Below are 16,872 nucleotides of genomic sequence, written 5' to 3'. Positions count from 1 at the left end.
GGCAATTCGCCAGAATGGTGAGGTTCTGCTGTGTCTCCCGTTCAAAATCAATTGAGTGTCCCTGTTGGCATGCATGTTCTGCCACTGCCGACAGTTGTGTTTGTGATAATTTAATATTAAATTTAATACCTAGTGTGGTATTAATATTAAATTATCACAAACACAACTGTCGGCAGTGGCAGAACATGCATGCCAACAGGGACACTCAATTGATTTTGACAACGTTGAAGTGTTTAATATTAAATTTAATATTAAATTATCACAAACACAACTGTCGGCAGTGGCAGAACATGCATGCCAACAGGGACACTCAATTGATTTTGACAACGTTGAAGTGTTGTGTAAAACTAGTTACTACTGGCAAAGACTAATTAGAGAATCGATTGAAATTGAGAGAAACAGAAATAACTTTAATCGCTCAGACAGCTACAGGCTTAGTGCGGCCTGGAAGCGTATTATTAAATAAGATACATTACAATTCCTTATAAGGGAAACAAACACTAACTGATTACTAATGTAGCATAATCACAATAAAACACATTCTAAATGATTACTAATCTACAACTCGCATCGTAACAATAGCCTGATTACTAATCTAGTATATAATTACAATAACTCCCCCCTCAAATCTTTGCACCTGATGAGTTAATGAGTTAATGATGATGTCACCCTGCTGCTGCTCTATATAAGAACGGGAGACACAGCAGAGCCTCACCATTCTGGCGAATTGCCCGATGATGCTGGATGCAATTACCAGCGAAACGTCGTACTCAAATTGTAAATGTTGTGGTTTCGCGCTTCAACACACCGGTGGGCTGAAGCAGTGAACTAATTTGTCTTTTGTTAACGTGACACTTTTTTACTGATTGGCCGTGTCGGGTGGTGGAGGGTTACGACACATTTATAAATAATGTGATCTAAACCAAAAAACGTTGATTATGAATAATATTGGTCGCGAAAGCCTACGTGTTAAAACAACACTTGCCCCAACAGCCTGTGTAGGCAACACAGGGGATCTGTGTGTGTGTGTTGAGCTTTGCAGTTCTCCAGCCATCAGGTGTTCCCGCTCAGCACCGTGTGGGCCGAGCCGTTCTCTGACGAAGACGCCACGAGGTGAGTAGCCTGGGTTCGATTCCGGACCTCGGGCCCCTTTGTGTGGATTTTGTAGGTCTCTCTCTCTTTTCTGTGGGTTTTGCCGGGTTCCTCCCATGTTTACAAAGACATGAATTAAGCCGGCAGGGTGGTGCAGTGGTAACATTCGTGACTCACAGCGAGAAGTGCCTCGTTTTGATTCCTGACTCGTTTGTATTTTCTCTGCCCTGTTTCGCTGATTGAGAGTGAGTCTGTGATACAGTGTGAGTGTGTGTCAATATTAGTGAGTGTATGGTGTTTGTACTCCATGTGTTTCTTCTGGGTTGTCTGGTTTCCTCCCATAGCTAAAAACAATTCAGTGTCACTGATATTGGCCAAAACATACCAATGCTAAAAAACAAGCCTGCAAATTTCTCAAATGGGATTAAACACAGCAGAAACAACTTGACAGGACCCTGTTAGAAAAGTCTTGAGACTCTGTGAGGCTTCCGTGGGTAAACAAGAGTATGAGTAATGATAATAATATAAGATACTAATGTCCGTCTGTTGGATGTGTCTCCACAGTGTAATTATGATGTCATGGTCATGTTTTATGTATACGGATATGTTTGCTGTAACGTAGTGGTTCTGTATATACTTTGATCGTATATTCTGTTTTCCTATAACGCTGCATGTATTCATAACGCTAATTGGATATAACACGATGAATGTGTAGTGTAATAGCGCCGGCTGTTGGACAGCAGTGGCAGCTGTGGTGGACAGACAGTGCACACGCCGGTGAGCGTGAGCATGGGTGTGTTGGCAGAGCAGGGGAACGAGGGTAAGGGTCACGGAGGACCCCATCTGGAGGTCCCTGGAACTTGGTAGCGGGTTCGAGAAGAGAGGCGCGGTCAGGGCGCAGCCAGGCCGCGCTGGTAGCATAAAAGGAGTTGAGAGCGGGAGCTCAGGGCTGCTGGTTCTGGGAGTGGACTCGTCTCGTTGCTGTTGTCTCGTCGCAGTCGTCGCTGCCGTCTTTACTAGATATTGCGCTGCTGGAAGTTGTTCGCTATCTCAGTCAGCGCCGTCAGTGGTTGACGGTTTGGGTTGTGTACAGGCTAGGTGAAGTAATTGTGGAGAGTATGTGGACGAAATCGTGAAAGGTGTTAATAACGAAGGTGCCTCCTAGAATCTCTGACTCTGAATCGTTGACACTACAAATGTATGAGGCAATGCATTTTTATAACGCGGATGCGAATTGAATATAATGTGATCGAGTGAACAGAACTATTCTAGACTTTAAGTTTTCGTGACTGCAAGGATCCATACTCTTTCTGTAAAGTCACGTAGGCAGAGAAAACAAAAATAAAATATAACAAAACACAACGTTTTTGGTGCAACACAAGCGTCCGTCATCAGGCGGGGACAACCACAGTGAAAACAATTGCTGAAGAATGCCAAAGAGATGACTCTGACAAGGGATTATATAGCTGAGGGAGGAGGGGAAGAGAGGTCAGGGTGAGTGTGGGGGCGCTGCGTGGGCTGGAGGAGAGCGGCAAGGATGTTCCTAAAGCTCGACCTAATGCTGTGACACGTTGGGGGGGGGGGGGGGGGGGGGAGAACTCTGCAGGCTCGAAACACTGCATGGTAAATTTCCAAGTGATGGAGTGAGCAGGGCTGGGAGTAAAATACTGGAGATGTGCATATGAATATAAACTATAAGGCAGCTAAGCTTTAACTTGGTTAATAACATCCTTCCAATGATTGCTAAATTGGAAGTTAGATCTATGTTTGTATATCTGGATGGCTTCATGGACAAATCTTTGGTGGTATCCAGACGGCTTGCAGAGTACTTTGGTATCGGAGAAAACAATATCATGAGATCTTAATTTTAGAAACTTTCGTGACTGCAGGAATTATTATTTGGTTCTTTCGGTTAAGTCACGTCTAAAGATAAAATAATAAATTTAATTAAATAATGCTATTATTTAATTTAATTTATTATTTTATCTTTAGATGTGACTTAACCGAAATAACCAAATAATAATATCATGAGAGCCCACAGCGTTGTAGCAATGGTCAGCTACGGCGGAGGAGTTCGTCTTGCCTTGTTTTAAATCAGCCTTGTGCTCGTGAATACGGTCTGATACATGTCGTTTGGTTTCCCCAATGTAACAATCACCACAAATGCAACTCAGTTTGTAGACTCCAGGGTACTGCAAGTCAGGAATGACATCTTTTACGGATGGGATTAGATCACGGATTTTGTGTACTGTACTGATTCGGACCTGGATCTTGTGTTTGTTTAAGATTTTGGAAATCTTTTTGGTAACGCCTGCTATGTATGGTCACGTGATGGTTTTGATCGGAGTCTCGGGGTTGTTTCTCCATGGTTGGAGAAACAGCTTTGCGGATAATACGGCCCGAAAATCCATTCATCTTAAGGGCCCGGTGTACATGTTCTAATTCACTGGCCAGGTGGTGTTGGTCAGAAATGCAGTGGGCCCTCTGCCTACGTGACTTTACCGAAGAGTATGAACAGAACTATGTTGCGCGGTTGTACAGCTGCATTGGCGTAGCATCTTTATTAAGTCTGCGTACGCATCTCACGTGTTATCACGGACTGTGCTTTACCCTATGTGATATGTTTTTTATTGTTACGCGATTTTTCCACGAGGCGGTGTTCTTCAGGAACGCAACAACCACCATGTTATAGGAGAAGAGACCGTATTTCACGTGAAATTTGGCTTTTAGTAGCCGAACTTATCAACTCAAAACGTTCGATTTAATTTCAAACTTGCCCCAAGACTGCAGGGCCTGGTGGTGGCTACACGTGCCTGTAATCCAGCATGGTGGAGGGAAGTGAGGGTTTGCGGATCAGACACATGTTGTGAAACTTCCTTCCCTCTGGCACTAAGGTGACATACCCTGGCTTGCCAGGAGATGGCGGCACACCAAAGTGTGGACTAATTTCCACTTGTTCCATCTGTGTTGGATAAAGTGCTACCCCCTCGCACGCGTGGGGGTTTCTCCGGGCGCTTTCTTCCCACGTGTATAAAAACAGTCATTCATTGTCCGCTAGCACCTTAATATGTAGAGGACGGCAGAACTTGGGAACAAATTTGGCACCGGCTCACCGCCTGTCGGCTGCCTCCCCCCTTGTCTTGTGGATCCTGGTGCCTCCGAGTCGTTCTCCATCTCCGAGAGCGAGGGAATGCCACACAGCGTCAGTCACAACTTTCCGTCGATGATTGTGAAGAACACATGAGTGACGAGTGCTACTTTGCTGTTTTTGTAGACACACGCTGAGGATAATCACACCGGAGGAGCAGCTCTTGCTCATCACACCACATGCCAAGGGCAAGGTAAGGCCCCGAGGGTTTTCCTCTCATGCTAGATGGGCCACATTCTAGAGAGTGCACATTTACATTCTCTAAAGTTACCTGCCTCATCCTGTCATGAAATCCATTATATCCTCCACGTGTTTTTATACTTGAGAGGCATATGCTAGTTTTGCAGTTTCTGAAAGTGGAGCACTCTTAGCTGTTTATTAACAGCTATCATCCCTACCTCAAACACTGCTCATTGTGTCTTTTGTATAACCAAGAGATTGAATGAACCCGTTGAGACGTATGGAGCAGCATCGCCTCTTGCAACGGCGACCTGGGACGCATCAAGAACAATTTAAGAACGTGATTTTTTTTACATATTTTAATTGAATGAGTGTTGACTAGATTTGACAATAAATTAATCTGGTACATTGTGAATAAGGCTCAGTGGGGAGACATATAAATATATAGCACTTACAATTATGAATGTGTAATGCGAGCGTAAATGGGGTTGCTGCTGGACTCTGGCCCAATCACACGACCCGGGGTATTGGGGGCGGAGCCCGGTATGGGGGCATGTGAGAGGGGCCGCCGTTCACCTCGGCTCCAATGGGAAGCGAGGTGAATGGAGGTGGAGCAAGCAGGGCAGTATGGGAAGGCCGGATCTGACGATCCGGAAGGGAGGAGTCGGGGTCACGTGGGAGAGAGGTTATAGAGGGGAGCCCGGAAGAGATCGAGGCCAGTTGATGGAGTGAAGAAGCGAGACCACGTTGGGTGGCCACCGTGCCATCAGCCACGTGGCTGATGGGGCTTCGGCACACCATCGGCCAGCGGTGTGCGGAGCGGGGAGGAGCGGAGCGACTAACGGGAGAGCGCGTGCGGGGCGCGCGCGAGAAGGAGCTGACAGAGGAGCGTGCGGGGCACGCGAGAGGAGCGTGCGTGGCACGCGAGAGGAGCGTGCGGGGCACGCGAGAGGAGCGTGCGGGGCACGCGAGAGGAGCGTGCGTGGCACGCGAGGAGCGTGCGGGGCACGCGAGAGGAGCGTGCGTGGCACGCGAGAGGAGCGTGCGGGGCACGCGAGAGGAGCGTGCGTGGCACGCGAGAGGAGCGTGCGGGGCACGCGAGAGGAGCGTGCGGGGCACGCGAGAGGAGCGTGCGGGGCACGCGAGAGGAGCGTGCGTGGCACGCGAGAGGAGCGTGCGTGGCACGCGAGAGGAGCGTGCGTGGCACGCGAGAGGAGCGTGCGGGGCACGCGAGAGGAGCGTGCGGGGCACGCGAGAGGAGCGTGCGGGGCACGCGAGAGGAGCGTGCGGGGCACGCGAGAGGAGCGTGCGGGGCACGCGAGAGGAGCGTTCGGGGCACGCGAGAGGAGCGTTCGGGGCACGCGAGAGGAGCGTGCGGGGCACGCGAGAGGAGCGTGCGGGGCACGCGAGAGGAGCGTTCGGGGCACGCGAGAGGAGCGTGCGGGGCACGCGAGAGGAGCGTGCGGGGCACGCGAGAGGAGCGTGCGGGGCACGCGAGAGGAGCGTGCGGGGCACGCGAGAGGAGCGTGCGGGGCACGCGAGAGGAGCGTGCGGGGCACGCGAGAGGAGCGTGCGGGGCACGCGAGAGGAGACGCTGGTCCCTTGTCAGGACCAGCGGGGTGTGAGGTCGAGTGGAGGAGCTGAGGAGGAAGCGCGTGCGCAGGGCGCGCAAGAGACGACGCTGGTCCGTCCATGGAGGAGACCAATGGGGTGCGGAGAAGAACCTGATTAAAATACAAGCGGAGACCAGCTGTGCCTTACGGAGTCTTTTATTACAAATGTATAAAAAATCCAATGTAACTTTAGGTAAGGAAAGTGACTAGATGAGGCCAGTAGAGGTAATGGGGGAAATTGGTGAAAATGTTATCAAACGTCAACAGTCAGCATAGGCGGTTGGGAAGCATTGACCACAAACAGTCAATCACAAATGTATGTGTAATAAAGGACTCGACCACGGTATCTGGCTTGGTGTCTTTTATTCGGGTTCGTCTTCTCTTTCCCACACGGCTCTCTCTCAGAGACCCTCCGCTCCGCGGCCGACGCCGCTGTCGCTGCTGTAGCCTTCCTCCGTCCCCCAGCAGCCCCGCTGCTGACCTCTTCGTGCAGCCTCTCCGGCTGCCCTCGACGCAGCCCCACCGCTGCTGTCTCTCTCCTCCGAAGCAGTCCCGCTGCTGATCTCTTCGTGCAGCCTCCCCGGCTGCTCTCGCTGCAGTCTCACCGCTGCTCTCCATTCCTCCGAGGTCGGTCACCGCTGGCCGACGGTGCCGACCGTACTCTGTGTGTGTGGCGATCTCGCCACTCCCCCAGCCTTCGCCCTGCGTGGCCTCACTCTAGCCCAGTCTCCAATCACTCCCCTTCTCTTCCGGTTTCTCCCCTTTAAGACCTGAACCCTTACCCCCACGTGACGTAACTCCTCCCCCCCGTGACGTCACATCCGGAAGGTCGTTTACGCCCGCATTACACCACCCTCCCCCATAGAGAAAACCCAGCCGACCTCGGCTGAACAAGAACTCCGACAAGTAATGCGAGCGAAACCAACCCAGACACACTAAAGGACACGAAGCATGCAATAAATATAACAGTAAGAACAATAACACAACATGAACAATTAACGAGCGAAACCGACCCAGACACACTAAAGGACACGAAGCATGCAATAATTATAACGGTAAGAACAATAACGCAACATGAACAATTAACGAAACGTAAGAGATTTAGAACGTGTGCGGGTCGCCGGCCCGTCCCGGACGGTCGGCGGCCCTCCCGCAGAGCGGGAACGTGATGGGGTTTTAAGAGCGACAGGCCGCAATCCTCCTGTCGCTGTTGGAGGCCCACCAACGTCCCGGTCCCGTGTCCCCGAAAGCTCAGCCTCGGAGGTGTCCCGCGATTGTGCTTGCAGCGGGGTCGGAAGGGCTGCGGGGCTCGGAGTTCCCGCAGTCCTGGCAGGCACCCCCCGAGCAGAGCCCCTCGTCACCTGCGGTGTCACGGCCGGTCTGTCTGTAACAGGCACGACAGGCGCTCTTGCAAGATCAACGGACGCAGGCAAGGGTGAGTCGGCAGCAACAGACCCCGGTTTCTCCCCTTTAAGACCTGAACCCTTACCCCCACGTGACGTAACTCCTCCCCCCCGTGACGTCACATCCGGAAGGTCGTTTACGCCCGCATTACACCACCCTCCCCCGTAGAGAAAACCCAGCCGACCTCGGCTGAACAAGAACTCCGACAAGTAATGCGAGCGAAACCAACCCAGACACACTAAAGGACACGAAGCATGCAATAAATATAACAGTAAGAACAATAACACAACATGAACAATTAACGAGCGAAACCGACCCAGACACACTAAAGGACACGAAGCATGCAATAATTATAACAGTAAGAACAATAACGCAACATGAACAATTAACGAAACGTAAGATATTTAGAACGTGTGCGGGTCGCCGGCCCGTCCCGGACGGTCGGCGGCCCTCCCGCAGAGCGGGAACGTGATGGGGTTTTAAGGGCGACAGGCCGCAATCCTCCTGCCGCTGTTGGAGGCCCACCAACGTCCCGGTCCCGTGTCCCCGAAGGCTCAGCCTCGGAGGTGTCCCGCGATTGTGCTTGCAGCGGGGTCGGAAGGGCTGCGGGGCTCGGAGTTCCCGCAGTCCTGGCAGGCACCCCCCGAGCAGAGCCCCTCATCACCTGCGGTGTCACGGCCGGTCTGTCTGTAACAGGCACGACAGGCGCTCTTGCAAGATCAACGGACGCAGGCAAGGGTGAGTCGGCAGCAACAGACCCCGGCAAGGCAACATTAGGACATGACGCATCAGGTAGAGGAGCAACATATGGCTTCAAGCGCGACGTGTGAACGAACCAGCGACGAGATCCAATCCGAACACGTGCCGACTGCGGGTTGGGAACCTCGATGAGGCGGACGGGCCCTTGCCATGGTTTATGCAACTTAGGAGAGGTACCTGGCCGCACCTGCGGGCAATGGAGCCAGGCCAGGTCCCCAACCTTCCAGGGGCACTCCCCCTTGGAGCGTCGAGCATACCGCTCGTTCCGGGCCTGAGTTTGGCCGTAGCCACGCGGGCCCTTTCCCGCGCCTCCGTGACCCGGCGAACGGTGTCTCGAATGTAATCTGGAAGTGGCTTACCAGGTCCCCTCACACCGGTTCCCAACTGCACATCCATCGGCAGCACATTTTCCCAACCATACATCAGGAAAAACGGCGAATATCCTGTAGCCGCATGCGGCGTCATCCGGTACGCCGAAAGCACCCCAGGGATGTGCAAATCCCAATCTGATTGTTGTTCACTCACCGTGTGGCATAACATGGCGGACAAGGTCCGATTTAGCCGTTCGACCATACCATCCGTTTGCGGATGGTATGGAGATGTCCGTATTTTCTTAGTCCCGAGAGCTGCGCATACTTCCGCCAACAATTTAGAAGAAAAATTTCGGCCCTGGTCCGTGAGGAGTCTCTCCGGCGCACCCTTGTCCATAACGTACCCAAATAAAAAGGCGTCGGTAATAGCCGCGGCCGATTGGTCGGGCAACGGCCAGGCCATCGGCCAACGGGAGAGGTACTCCACCCCAACCAGCAAGTATTTATTACCCCTCGCAGATGGTGGGAAGGGTCCCAAAATGTCCAGTGCCACCAATTCATTAACTCAAGACACCTGAATAGACTGTATCGGCGGCACATAAGGAAGTTTAGGTGGCTTTCGCCGGGCACAATCTTGAAAGTGCGTCCGCATTCGCATGGCGCACCCCCTTCCGATGGTGAATTTGGAAGGAAAATTCTTGCAGCGTGTCCAACCAACGCGCCAACTGGCCGGATGGCTGGTCCATTTTAAGAGCATACTGCAAGGCCGCATGATCCGTGCGCACAATAAACGAACGACCGTACAGGTACGGTCGAAATTGGCGTAGAAAAAAAACAACAGCCAAAAGTTCCCTGCGAGTGACGCAGTAGCGGGTTTCCGCGGGAGACAAAACCCGGCTACCGTACGCCACCACGCGCTCCACACCCCCTTTAGACTGAGACAACACCGCGCCAATGCCTGTGTCACTCGCGTCCGTATCAAGAATGAAGGGGTGATCGAAATCCGGATAATCCAACGTCGGCGCCGTTGCCAATAGATCGCGCAGGCCCTGAAAAGCCGCCTCTTCCGGCAGTCCCCAACCAAATTTTCGTCCTTTACCCGTAAGGAGGTGCAAGGGCCTCGCGATCGTCGCAAAATTCGGAACAAATCTCCGATAATATGAGGCAAATCCCAAAAAGCGACGTACATCCCCCACGGTGGCCGGGGTTGGCCAATCCCGGACGCACGCTGTTTTTTCCGGATCCGTGGCCACCCCATCAGCACTCACGATATGCCCCAAGTAACGGACGGACCGTTGCAGTCGGTGACATTTCTTAGGTTTAAATTTCAAATTGACGGAACGCATCCTCGTGAACACCGACTCCAACCGCCGTAAATGTTCATCAAATGTGCGGATGAAGACGATAATATCGTCTAAATATATGAGACATGTCTCCCACTGCAACCCCGTCAATACCAGCTCCATCAACCTTTGAAATGTGGCAGGGGCCGCATTCAGCCCCATCGGGAGACAATTAAATTGAAACAACCCCTGCGGCGTACGGAATGCGGTTTTCTCCCGCGAGGGGTCGTCAAGGGGAAGCTGCCAGAATCCCGAAGAGAGATCTAGTGTAGAAAAGAACTTGGCCCCCGACAAGGCATCGAGGGAGTCGTCCATACGCGGCAGGGGATACGCATCTGCCACCGATATTTTATTCAATTTCCGGAAATCAACACAAAATCACAATTTGCCCTCCTTTTTCTTGACCAAAACAACAGGCGCGCCCCATGGGCTGTTAGATGGAGATATTATGTCCGCAGCCAACATGTCATCCACTGCCCCCCGAACGTGTTCTCGCTCGGCCGGACTCATCCGGTGCGAGTTCAACCGAATAGGGGCAGCGTCCCCTGTGTCAATATGATGGTAAAGCAACGAGGTGCGTCCCAAATCCAAATCGTCGGAGCTAAACACATCCGAATAAGTCAATAACAATTTACGAATCGCACAACGTTGTTCCTCGGACAGGGAAGAATTTTCCCTACATAAGTCGGCAATCCAGCGATTATCCGAAGCTCCCGGCTCCGAAACTCCAGCAACCACGCCCTGGCTGTGCAGGCAATCCTGTGCCGTAAATGCCGTAGTGGCATGTGCCACAACCGTACCAGCCGGAACACATACGTGCTCGGTACTCGCATTGAGCACCTGCAAAAACGGTTGTTGGTCCGGCCGGACGATGGTCTGCGCCCCAACCAGCGCCAATCCGGCCGTTATGGTGGCGGATGGCGACAACAAGACCCCAACCGCACCTCGCCGATCAGGCAGCGGCTTCCGATATCGCAAAGGGATAAGCATCTGTGAGCCAGGTGGAATGTCAACAGATACTTCGGATAACGCCTGCACCTGGGCGGCAGGAGCAGGTCGCCCCCAGGGCGACGGCAGAAACGAGATTTTACGGCCACCCGGCAATTCAATACAATTCTCATTAATTTTGATCAAAATGGGCATCTTAGCCAGAAAATCAGTTCCCAATAAACAAGGAACTGCCAGAGATCTTGAAATTAACACTATTCCCGAGGCCGACACTTCCCCGATAGATATTTTAGCGTCCACCTGGCCCACAATGCCCATGCTACCCCCGTTCGCAGCGACGCACGACCCGTAAACCGGATGCACGGCCCCCGGTGGGATGCCCAAGAGATGGAAAATGACATCCGATATAATGGTCGCGGACGCACCGGGATCAACCAAAATACGCACGTCCACCCCTTGTATAGACCCCGGTACAGTGGACGAACCAGTAGCGGCCGCGACGACCCTCCGTGCCAATTTACGCCACTGCGTCACCGAGCGACACGACCCCGTCGATGGCTTCCCGTTGGTAACAACACCCGGATCGCACGACAATGGTGATGGGTGAGGTGTAAAGCCTTGCCGGGTGTCTGGTGCGCACCGACTTGCCTGTCTTGGAGGTTCCTTCTTTGGCGCGTCCGTTGACGAGGCCTCCTGCTGGGGCGGACCCGGGATGCGGGCCCAGCAGTCCCTGGCGTAATGGCCCTTACGCCCGCAGCGGAAGCAGTCAACGTCGTTGCGCCGCAGCGCAGGCCCCGCGTCCCGACGGCCCCGTGCCGGCGGTGCAGCACGCGGGACCGGCCTACCGCGGCCCGACCATGGACCCGAGGCGGCCGTCAGCTCCTGCGGGCTCCCCTCATCCGGCACGTATACCGCCTTCTTAGGGTCCCAACCCACGGCACCTCCCTCGATAATGGGCCCCCCCGTCCACGCCGCGACTTGCTTCCACCGGCGCAGGTTAAACTGGGCGTCCAGACATTTGGCTGCCGCCCGGGACGTCAGCTTCTCGTGGCCACACACCGGCATGGGAATCCCCAGATCCCAGGACAGCTCGAGCATCTTACCTAAGATGAGAGGCTCGAGCAGGTCAGGCTTCGTCTCCGGATATGCGCCATAGCCAACTCCAGTACCGCACCCCTAAACGCCACCGGTGACTCCTCGGGCGCTCGCTGTCGTTGAGCAAATCGGCGATGAGCATCATCAGGTGGCTCGTAAGCATCCGCCATTTCGTCAAAAACTCCTCGTAATGTTTTCTTCTTCTCGGCCGTTATAGAACGAAAGAATCTGACCGACTCGTCATCCAGAAGAGTCGGCAGCACTTCCAAAGCCTCAGCGTCAGTCCACCTTGCAGAGCGTACCGCCGCCAAAAACCTGCAGGCAAAAGCGCTCCAATCGCCCCCGATGGAGAATTCTTTGACCGTAGTAAGATGACGACTGCGACTCCTTGGCGCGCCGTCCTCAAGCGATGATTCATCCGGTGGCAGGTTCAAAATGGCGTCGCATCGCGGCGTGGTCAAAATGGCGGCTTCCCGTCGCGGAGAGCGCAAGATGGCGGCTTCCCGCCGTTCTTCCCCCGCCACGCCCAAGATGGCGTCTTCGTGCCGCGTGGCTGATGGCGTCGACGGCGAAGGCAAGGCGGCGGCCTGTGGACCACCCTCGGCTCTCCCAAACGCCGTCCTCGGCGTGACGAGGGCACATAACTGCGCCAATACATTCTTGAGCGTCTCAAGCTGCTCCGCCATCTGTGCCCATCGGAAATCCGCGTCCGTTGGTGCTGATGGGCCCGCCAACGCGGCGACATCTTGAACTCCCGGACCCGCACTCGCTCCAGCCCGGGTCTCCTCCACCAACGCAGCTGGGTCCATCGCTGGAGGAAGGCCGTCGTCGTCGGATGATGAAGCAGATGATGGCGTCAGAATATTCTTTTTTCTTAGTTGCTTTGACATGCCGTTACACTTCTGACACCAGTGTAATAAAGGACTCGACCATGGTATCTGGCTTGGTGTCCTTTATTCGGGTTCGTCTTCTCTTTCCCCCACGGCTCTCTCTCAGAGACCCTCCGCTCCGCGGCCGACGCCGCTGTCGCTGCTGTAGCCTTCCTCCGTCCCCCAGCAGCCCCGCTGCTGACCTCTTCGTGCAGCCTCTCCGGCTGCCCTCGACGCAGCCCCACCGCTGCTGTCTCTCTCCTCCGAAGCAGTCCCGCTGCTGATCTCTTCGTGCAGCCTCCCCGGCTGCTCTCGCTGCAGTCTCACCGCTGCTCTCCGTTCCTCCGGGGTCGGTCACCGCTGGCCGACGGTGCCGACCGTACTCTGTGTGTGTGGCGATCTCGCCACTCCCCCAGCCTTCGCCCTGCGTGGCCTCACTCTAGCCCAGTCTCCAATCACTCCCCTTCTCTTCCGGTTTCTCCCCTTTAAGACCTGAACCCTTACCCCCACGTGACGTAACTCCTCCCCCCCGTGACGTCACACCCGGAAGGTCGTTTACGCCCGCATTACATATGTATATGTGAATTATGAATTTTTTTCGCACCTCATCGTCGCCAACCGTGTCTATCGGAGGTATGGGGTAAGGACAACAAACTAAACACAAAGTCACCACAGCTCCATCGGTTTACGGCAAAGCCCATTCATCAATGCCTCTCAATACGAACGTTGATAATTCTACTCTATAAAGTGGTTCATGAAGCCCATAAAAACCTGACCTTCACTATTCCTGCCACTTTTGGCCAACTCCCATTCATGGAGTTGACCAAATTCATGGAGTTTGCCAAATATCTTATTGGGCTACAGTGCTAAGGCAATTGGTGGCACCAATTCTGGCTGCCTTCCCACTTTGTGGTTTCCCACGCCTCTGAGTTATTGTTTTAAGCCGTCATTTGTTTGGGATATCGTGAGTTTGAGAGTGAAAGCGTGTATCACACAGCTGAGATTACTTCCTGGCAGGAGCTCAATGGCTGTGTGCGTGTGGGGGTAATGGTGGTTAGTCGACCGTGCTACGAACCAGGCAACCTGAGTTCGATTCCTACTCACAGCCAACATCAGTGACGAATATCTGAACCAGTCCTGGGCCTCCTGTAGGTTGACTCAGCCTCAAAACAGTCCCTAGTGCGGTGTGTAAATATCGCCACTGAGGAGATAAAGGTGGCCGAGGGTGGTGCTGGCCTCAAACCTAGTGTGCCATGCCGGCCTCAAACCTAGTGTGCCGTGCCGGCCTCAAACCTAGTGTGCCGTGCCGGCCTTCATAGGCGCTCGCTAACAGCACTTTCCCGCAACGGTCTGTTAAGGCTATAGGAGGGATTTTTGTCTTTGTGTCTTTGTGCGAGTGAAGACGGAATGGCTGTGTGCGCTGAACGACACGATCGAGCGCGCGCTCTCCAACGCGGACGGGTGGATGCATAAGGGGGGCACGGCGCTGGTCCTGGGCACCCCCCTCCACCACGGGTGGGGGGGGCCACCCCCCGTTGCGCGCACGGCCGTGCACACCTTCTACCGTGACGCGCGGCTCAAGCACGCCACCTATGAGGGCGCCTGGGTGTGCGGCAAGCCCCATGGCCGGTGCGTGTTCCCCCCCCCCGCCATCACGGTCTGCTTCACAGTGGGCCATTGCGTGGTGGCCTCGTGGTTGCAAATTTGCCAAATTAAAAAAATATACACGGAAGATTCCTCAATTGGGATTACACATAGCCACTGTAAAACTACTACAGACTCTCTGAAACGCAATAATAACGCGTAGTTTTATATAGTATAGTTTATGCAAATCACATCTCACAATCACATGAGGAACCACAGACAAACTGGAAAGCAGCTAGGCAGTGAGCCGGCAGTGGCCCAAGCTTTGCAGTCCTCTATCTATTTAGATGTTTTCAACCAATGAATGAGTGTTTACATGTGGGAGGAACCCAGAGCACCCACAAAAAATCTGCACTTGCGAGGAGGCAACACTCTATCCCATACAGAAGCGACAGATGATATGAATCCGCGCTTTGGTGCACTACCTTTTCGGAGCAAGCCAGGGTATGGTCTCTCAACGCCCATGGGAGGGAGTTTCTCAATATTTGTGTGCTGGATTACAGACGTACACTAGCACCGTCCGGTCTCAACAGAGCAGCACCCGTCTTTTGCGATTGCGCAAATTCCAAATGTACTAAATATTATTATGATAATTGTGTTTTAGGGGAGTGCTCAAGTGGCTGGATGGACGAGTGTATGTTGGCGTATTCCGCAATGGCCTGGAGGATGGGTGAGTGAACCATGTGATCCCTCATCACCATAATGTTCTCACACCACGCGGGGTCACCACCCCCCCCGCATGTCACCGTCAGTCCTGGGGCAGGTGAGCACAGCACTTGGGGGTGGGTATTGGCGGGCCAGTACCATACTTGATCACCTTACCCAGTGATCGTGTTTACACACCATGCCAGGTACTCATTTAAGGCCAAGTCAACCTAGAGGAGGCCTAGGACTAATTGAGATAGAATTCGACATTGACATTCGTTAGCCACGGCCAGGAAATTAACATAAGGTCCTGGGTTCTTGCACTGCACGCACGCCTGGACCCAGTGCGGCCCTGGCTATCGGCGCTATCTCACCAGGCTGAGCACAGCACTGTTTATCTCGCATCCGTTTTTTCTCTGTATTGTCCCAGGCTTCTTGCTGCCATAACTCTACAGTGGCAGGAAGCCTGGGACTCAGATCAGATCACTTCTACTATACTACTATTATAATCTTGAAACTTGAACTCAAGAAGCGATAGGAAACGCAAGTCTGGTTTACTCTTCCCTTGTCCACCTGTGTTCTGCTATCACTCGCATGTTTACAAGCTTTGTGCATCTACTCAAGACGACTGAACTCTTGTGTGATGAAAGCTTAGCCAAGGAATAAGTCAGTGAGTGTTTCTGCATGGTTATAACGTGTGCGCGTGTGTTTTAATTGGTAGGTTCGGAGAGCTCTGTGTGCCGAACAAGCTTCTGGGAAAGGATGATGTTTATTGTGGCCAGTGGAAAGCAGCCCGAATGCATGGGCAGGGTGCCATAAGGTAAGGACTTACTTGATGCCTACAGTTCTATGGTGTTTATAGTTATTTTGCTCTCGGCGAGAGAGAGCAGAGCGAGATTCAGAGATGTGGGAAATTGCAGACAAAGCAGGGAAAGGCAGCCAGAATCGGCGCTCCCAATAATTGCGGTAAAATATTGGGGTACAGTCTGTTCTCCTATAACACTGCATGTTTTCATAACACGAATTGGATAAAACGCTATGAATGTATCAGGGAACGCATTTTTATGACGCAGATGGGAATTGGATATAACACGATTGAGTGAACAGAACTACGTCGCGTGAGTAGGAATAAGCGGTTGTACGGCTGCCTCGGCATAGCAACCCACAAGGCATTGGGATGCTGCTGGATGCTTCTCGATACTACCCACGCACCTCAGTCTTTTTTCAGCCTGCATACACATCTCACGTGTTATCGCAAACTCCGCTTTACTTTATATTATTTATAATTTACTCTAACATGATTTTTCCAACGTGGTGTTCTTCAGGAACGCAACTACCACTGCATTATAGAACAGACTGTATTTGGGAAACTATATGAATAGATGATTGTTACGAGTGAGAAAAAAACGGTGCCCAGAAAAACCCACGGTTGCAAGGGGGTCCTTATGTTAGGCTCTGTGGATAACTCCATTAATACGTGCTTATGTATCTGGTAAAAAAACAGAGTACCGGGAGAAAACCCACACATTCAAGGCGGGTAGTAACGCTCAACCCCCGAAAAATAGAAATTATTCTACTTGCTATACTGTACTGCCGTACCTTGACGAGCCAAAGTGACATCAATGCCTATGCGTAATGTTGCAAGTGTGTGTGTGATCCACCAACCGTCTCCACTAGAGATCGCACACCCATGAATGTCCACGCCTTTGGCACACGGTCTCCCGTGTGAATCTCAATCTAGTCGCCGAGTGCTTGAATGCACCAGGTTGTAAATTGTTGTCCAGAGCGTACAATTAATATTTATACAATACCTTCTGGTGG

General features: G+C 52.8%; 1 protein-coding gene across 3 annotated transcripts in view; it reads left to right on the top strand.

Annotated features, from left to right (window-relative positions):
• LOC133347936 (alsin-like) overlaps nt 1-16,872 on the top strand; it is a 92,401-nt gene that overhangs the window by 26,079 nt on the left and 49,450 nt on the right. For all 3 annotated transcript variants that reach the window (XM_061560694.1, XM_061560693.1, XM_061560695.1), the window contains exons 15-19: nt 1,043-1,113; nt 4,367-4,433; nt 14,165-14,391; nt 15,011-15,076; nt 15,773-15,871. In XM_061560694.1, the coding sequence (XP_061416678.1) occupies nt 1,043-1,113; nt 4,367-4,433; nt 14,165-14,391; nt 15,011-15,076; nt 15,773-15,871 (530 nt within the window). The remainder of the gene's footprint in view (nt 1-1,042; nt 1,114-4,366; nt 4,434-14,164; nt 14,392-15,010; nt 15,077-15,772; nt 15,872-16,872) is intronic.

The sequence above is a fragment of the Lethenteron reissneri genome, chromosome 26, assembly GCF_015708825.2.
Source record: "Lethenteron reissneri isolate LAM-NWPU_2019-01 chromosome 26, ASM1570882v1, whole genome shotgun sequence".
NCBI lineage: Eukaryota > Metazoa > Chordata > Hyperoartia > Petromyzontiformes > Petromyzontidae > Lethenteron > Lethenteron reissneri.
The sequence above is the reverse complement of the archived record's forward strand: the minus strand, read 5'-3'. Positions and strand labels throughout refer to the sequence as shown.